Source organism: Bos mutus, chromosome 6, assembly GCF_027580195.1.
Source record: "Bos mutus isolate GX-2022 chromosome 6, NWIPB_WYAK_1.1, whole genome shotgun sequence".
NCBI lineage: Eukaryota > Metazoa > Chordata > Mammalia > Artiodactyla > Bovidae > Bos > Bos mutus.
This window is the reverse complement of record NC_091622.1, coordinates 63,315,488-63,322,247: the sequence shown is the minus strand read 5'-3', so window position 1 is coordinate 63,322,247 and position 6,760 is coordinate 63,315,488. Positions and strand designations below refer to the sequence as shown.

At 39.3% G+C, this 6,760-nt stretch overlaps 1 protein-coding gene across 2 annotated transcripts in view; it reads left to right on the top strand.

Moving 5' to 3' along the window:
* Window positions 1-528: 528 nt before the first annotated feature.
* Window positions 529-6,760, top strand: part of GNPDA2 (glucosamine-6-phosphate deaminase 2) — a 30,419-nt gene continuing 24,187 nt past the window's right edge. The window contains exons 1-2 of one of the 2 annotated variants that reach the window (XM_070372347.1): window positions 529-683; window positions 3,667-3,828. In XM_070372347.1, coding sequence (XP_070228448.1) covers window positions 3,705-3,828 — 124 coding nt within the window. In that variant the 5' untranslated portion in view covers window positions 529-683; window positions 3,667-3,704. The remainder of the gene's footprint in view (window positions 684-3,666; window positions 3,829-6,760) is intronic. The other variant, XM_005892925.3, reaches the window with a different exon arrangement.

Sequence of the window (6,760 nt, the reverse complement as noted above, 5' to 3'; positions counted from 1 at the left end):
TCTTAACAATAACTTCCCCAGCCCCGCTTCCTTCCATTCCCCTCATGAACAAAGATCTATGATACTGAGCTCAAATCAGATTCTGCTTCCTCTACCCCTTTACTAGAAACTTAGCACAAGTTTGTACTTCATCAGTCTCCTTTTGAAGTTTAGGCATACTGAGCCGCTCCAAGGCTTGCCTTTCTGCAGCATACCCAATTTAACTTTGATGAGCTTATTGATAAGAAGCGGTTAGATGTCACTGTGCTTGCAAAGTACACACTCAATAGCCTGGGGTAAGAGAGACATGAATTCATACTGCTATTTATTATAAATGCTTATGCATGAGCACTGCAGTCCTATGTGCTAAATCTCATAAACCCAAAAAACCTACTGCCATTCAACCCTTGAGAGATGAAAAAAAACGAGCACCGTCTAAGCGATGCCGCAGGAACTCGAGACTCACGTAAGCTAAGGCTTCCTGTTTGGCGCAACTCACAAGGACCTCTGTTCGGCTCATCCCTAGCAAGCCTGAGGCGCGCGCATGCGCAGGATTCGCTGGACGCGCCGCGGTCTCTTGTGCGCCGGGGTTTACATCCGGGTCCTGAGGCTCCGCGCTACACGCGCTGGCTGAGGTCGCTCCGGGTTGCTGGGTGTTGGTTGTTTTAGCTGTTCCAGCGTCGGAAGAGCCAGTGGGTCAACAGGTGAGCCACGGGAAAGGACCATGAAGGGGAGTCGGGCGGGGACCTGCCTGGTCGTTGCCTCCCCCGGTGGGCTGTATGCGGAGACTGGGACGCCGGGCGGATGGGGTTCCCAGGAGCCTCGAGGCCAGGGCCGTAGAGTTCCCAAGCCTTTTCCCCCTCTAACTTATCAGGTTTTCCTCTTCGGAACTGAGTCTCCGGGAGGGTGCCTCCCTGGGGGCCTTCAGACACTTGTTAGAATTGCGCTATAGTCATCCTCATTTGCATTCATTATGGTTTGCGGAGGGATGGGCCCAGCAGCCAGGCAGGTGAGGTTGAGTTTGCAGCCTTCGCCTTCCGGGGCGGGGACCACAGCCTTAGCTGCTTTTTCTTGCCCCTCTTCGGGACCAAACCCCCCACTTCCCAGAGGGCCTCCTTCCAGGCCGGGCTTCAGATGTTCTTTGAAGTCAGGTATAGTGTGTTGTAGGGGAAAAACGCATAGCAGGGTTTCTGGAAGCTTAGATTCTAGATTCTAGTATAGATTCTAATAAAACAGCTGTGTAACCCAAGTTGTCCAGGAGTTCCCACCCAGCATTAAAGTTCTGAGGTTTGTGTTTGTCAGCTCTTTGTCGAAGGGATGCACACCCAAAGTGAATCAGCACCTGAGAAAGATGAGACAGAGGTGGTGCTGTGTCATTTTTTGAGTGCTGTAGAGTCAAGATGCTAGAGAATGGTCGAGGACCGCATCCGTTTGGATCTCTGAGGATTGGCGAAAACTGGGAAATGACACATTTAAAAATCTGAACACATGTGGCAAAAACATTCAACTTTTCTCAGGTGAATCATTTGGAAATTTTGGAAGTGAACTCTGGGCACACGCAAGAGTTTAAGAAAACAATGTGCTTGGTCTGAAGGGCTTACTTGAACCTCTGTACAATGAAGTCATTGTGTATGATGTTCTTTTCCAAATTTATCCTGATTGTGAGAATCACCTGTGATGTTTGTGTAAGTGCAGATTCCCTGGTTCCCGTTCCAGATCTTTTGCAACATTATGTCCAGGGAAAGGTCCTGGGAATCTTTCTAACAGGGATCCTAAGTGATTCTTCCTTATAAGACACTTTTGCAGAGCATGTGTTTTTCAGTCAGATAGACCCTCCACCACTTAATAGCTTTATAACTTCAGTAATAAACTTCTGAGTTGCAGTTTTCTATATCTGAAGAATGAAGATGATAAGTTCTTTTAATACACCAGAGACTATTAAGTGAGTCTAAGCCCTTTGATAGTAGGATCTTTATCTTAGTCATTTATGTGTCTACAGAGCTTAGTGCTTAGTATTTAATAGGCCCTCCCTCACAAGGGAGAAAGAACTGAGAAAAGAAATAGCATGCCCCCAAAACTCTCATGACATTTCCTCCTCCTCACAGGTTTTTTTTTTTTTTTTTCCTCTTATTATCAGTAGTCATTTTGCTGAATATTTTTATTAGAAATAATTATGTTTCTTGATGGTGAAAACAGCTTGGAAATGTTTCTGATCCCTTGATGTAACTTTGAAGTAGTTTCTAACACTAGATTATTAATGAGTTTTAATAGAGGCCAAGTCCATTTCCTGGACTAAATTAATTAAGTCCATTTGTTGGACTTACTGTGTGAACTATTGTTTGTAAATGTTGTTTATCTCTTGTTACTGTGTCAGAATTCTAGATCATGGTGATTGTAAGTTTTTGTTATGCCAGACTTCTAAATCATACGTTCCTAAGGACATATTTAGATTCAGTGTATTCATTATTATAAGACCTCCTATTCCCACCAATGTAAAGAATTTGATTTACTACTGTATTTACGTAAGTTTGAATTCAGAATTCAGGACTGCTGAAGCCGTTTGTGAAAGAATTGGTGTAACATCCATTTAAATACAAAACTAAGAATTAAAATCTGGAAATTATGGTTGTAAAGCACAGTGTAAATGTTATAAATCTAGACAATATAAAAATAACACATCTTACAGAAATCAGAGGGTGGGCGGAAGTAGAAGAAAGCAATTTTCACGTATTTCATGGTAGTAGGTCAAGCCATGTTGTCCAAAATGGAATCATACAGTTTTAAAGTGACTCCTCTCTCTTAATATTTGTATAATATTTTTTCTTAACTTTATAATATTCTTTTAGGAACTGAAATTGCTTTTTGTGAAGAATTATTTTGCCTAGAGATCTGCAGTTTTTTTAGTTCACTTTATTTTCTTTTGCTTCTGTTGAAGGCAGAAAAATTAAGTGTCTATATGATACCATGGTTAGAAATTATTTATATACATCCCATTTGTATATGTGCATTATATAGATGTATGGAATGATGTATACCTAATAGTAATGAACTTTATTTCGAGGTGGCAGGATTTGGGTCTTTTTTTTTTTTTTAATTCTTTGTACCTTTCTGTATTGATTGAAATTTTTTAAAGTGCAGGTGTTACTTTTATAAAAACATTATTTACCAGAAGAGAGGTTTGGTTATTACATCATTCGTAGGGAGAGTTCTGGATTTTAGTAAGTAACCCATAAGGTGCTGAGTAATAACTACTGTCATTAACTTGCAATCAATAAATGAGTGCTGCTTTGTTTGCCTTTAGATTTGTTTTATGTTGCTTTATATAGTATCCCTGTGGAGACAATGCAGTGTGATGTCTTTATAGTAAATTTGCCTTGATAAAAATTTTGACTTTGTCACTTAACAACTATGTGAACTCAAATTGTGTTCTGAAACTGGACATTGTGTTTACCTTAGAAGCTTGTCATAAGGATTCATATTTGTACTTAATTGACCTAGCCCACTGCCCAGCACCTGAAGTCTGTTCAGTAGAGAGCAGCTATTACTGCTGTTTTAAAAGTACACATTGTATTTGTATACATGCATGTCTTTCTTAAGTAATATCCTTTTTAAAGTCATCACTGTATTATGCTTCTGTTTGACTATCTGCTAGTTACTTAAAGTACTCATACAATGAAATTTTCTCAGGTTTGAACTTCTTGTCCTGGAAGCTGTGCGTCACCATAATGAGGCTTGTAATTCTTGATAACTATGACTTGGCTAGTGAATGGGCAGCCAAATACATCTGTAATCGCATCATTCAATTCAGACCTGGACAAGACAGATATTTTACACTGGGTTTGCCAACAGGTAATATACCATTTTTTTCCATGTTAGGTACTCAAGGTTCTGAGATTGAAGGATTTTCCTTGATAGAATGTTTCCTTTTTATTTCTTGTCATATCACTGATTTAATATATTAGCATATAAAGTCAAATATATAGATATAAATTCTCCATATCTAGTATCTAAATTCCATTACTATTTTCTTTGTTAAAATTCTGTCTCACCTACCACTCCAGAATGCAAAAGGAAATACAGAAATATAGCTCAAGTAAGGGTCATGATATTTTTTTGTCCCTTTTTCCTAGTAGTTTTTTGTTTGTATTTAGAGGTGTTGCTTTCACTATTCAAGAAATATCTTAGGAGATTAGCTTTCTCATTGATTATTAAGAGGTACCTAAAGTATGTACTATTGCCTCTTAATTTTACCTCATGTCATTTTGTGTGTGTGTGTGTGTTTGTGTGTGTGTGTGTGTTAGTTGCTTAGTCATGTCTGTTGCAACCCCATAGACTGTAGCCCACCAGGCCTCTCTTCATGGGATTCTCCAGGCAGGGACACTGGAGTGGGTTGCCATTTCCTTCTCCAAAAGGGAACTATAGAAGAAAGAAAGTGAAGTCCCTCAGTTGTGTCCGACTCTTTGCGACCCCATGGACTGTAGCCTACCAGGCTCCCCCATCCATGGAATTTTCCAGGCAGGAGTACTGGAGTGGGTTGCCATTTCCTTCTCCATATCGTCTTATTAGCTCTTTGCTATTTCTGTGATTATTTTCTTTCTATTTTAGAAATATAACTGAAAAATTGAAGACTGATGTGTCTGTCTTCATGACAGAAGGAACATAAGCATTAATTATATATTTTGCTGGATTTAGTTCTCTGTTAAGGTTTTTTCTTTAAAAATAACCAAGTAGTGTCATTGATACCATGGCACTTTTATTTGATGTTTTGACTTCCACAGAAAAGAGTATTGGTTCTGGGATGAGAGCTGTTATTGTTTTGATGACTGCAGGGCATTTATTATACACCCTAATTTTTGTTTTCCTTACCTAATGAAAGTAAGGAAATTAATAGCTAACAGTGTTGTTTTGCAGCTCAAATAAGAGAAAGTCCTTTATATATTGTAAACACTATATAACTTTAAGATGCTCATAAATGTGTTTTATTTAAACAGCATTTTCTCCTTTTTTGCCTTCCCCGATACATGTCAACTCATAAAAGCTACAATCATAATTTTTTTCACTTGCATAATTTCCATGAAGGGTACTCTGACTCACCAAGTTGTTATTTTTGTTTGTTGTTTTGTTTTTTGGTCCATGACAGTAGTTCTTGGTGAGAATGGCAAAGAGTAATTTTTTTTTAATTGTGTACACTGGAAGTGGGCCCTTTGGCACCCACAGTTTTGATATGTGAGCTGCAGTGTTTGAATAAGACCTCTGTATCCGTTTGCCTTGTATGAACCTAGGCCATGCTCAGACTAGCAGCCTTAATTAACACTCTGTGTTAATTGTGAAGCAATAAACAGTAATTTGAGTGTGGGGACAGAAACACTTCAGAGTCATAAACACCAGCAATGGTAAACATTTTTTGTGTGTATTTAAATATACAACCCTTTTGCATTATTTTGGATAGTATAACTACTTAGTAATACACCTGCCAAAGGTTGATCTCTGAAAAACTTCTATTGACATTTATCTCTTTTCTCCTTCATTGACCAGTGACGGTGTTAATCATGCCCCATCCTCACCCCTGTGCTTTTGAAATGTGAACATACATTTCTGTAATTGTAAATAGCATGCTGTATTATAATTATGCTGCACCAAGCACAATTCTGGGGCTTCCCAGGTGGCACAGTGGTAAAGAATCTCTGTCTGCCAATGCAGGAGACACAGAAGATTCGGATTTGATTCCTTTTGGAGAAGATCCCCTGGAGTAGGAAATGGCAGCCCACTCCAGTATTCTTGCCTGGAAAAGGCCATGGACAGAGCAGCCTGGCAGGCTACAACCCATGGGGTCACAGAGTCGGACACAACTGTGCATGCACGCCCATACAAGTACAGTCAAGCACAGTTCTGGGGAATATCTCTTCAGTATGTATTTATTGAAGTGATGTTGACAAGCATGACATTTAAGGGCCTGCATGCTGTGGGCCTGAGCTGCCTCCCAGATTTAACTCCCACCATTCCCCTACACTGAATCATGGTAGGCGAGTTAGACTGCTTGTAGTTGAAAGAACAGGCCTGAACTTGCTGGCTTTCCTTTCACTAGTGTTGCTAATGTGCTGTATCATAAAAACTTTGTGAGCTCCAGAACCAGGCAGAATCTCTTAAATCTCTGACTTCACTGCCATGTGTGTGATATTTCACACATTCCTTAATTTTTTTGACCCAGTTTTTTTCACCTTCAAAATGGGAAACATGATGCCGGTTTCCCAGACTTGTGAGACTTACATTAGCTAACAGATGAAACACCAGTGTAGCATCTAGCACATGGTAGGCATACAAATGTCATCTCTGAACCTCCCCCATCTTTTTTATATTTTCAGTCAAGACTTACCCCATTCTTTGATTGTGGGAATTTCACCTCTTCTTCAAAGACTCCATTGAAATGCTATTTTTGATCCTCCTTTCAACAACCAAGACTGTAGTCTTTCCTTTGATTCATTATGCTTCTCCAGATCTCTCATAGTTTATTTTATAATATTTTTCCTTGCGTTATGGTTATTTAGTACTTGTCTATCCATGTCTTGTGAGTTCTTCCATGGTAGAAAGAGTCCTAATCTTTGTTTGATCTGAAACATGGTAAACACTTACTGAATTAATTATGTTCAGTTCAGTTCAGTTCAGTCGCTCAGTCGTGTCTGACTCTTTGCGACCCCATGAATCGCAAATGAGTATTGCAAAGCAAATATATTAAAATGAAGTTTCTTTTACCAGTTCACCCTGTATCATATCTTTCTTTTTT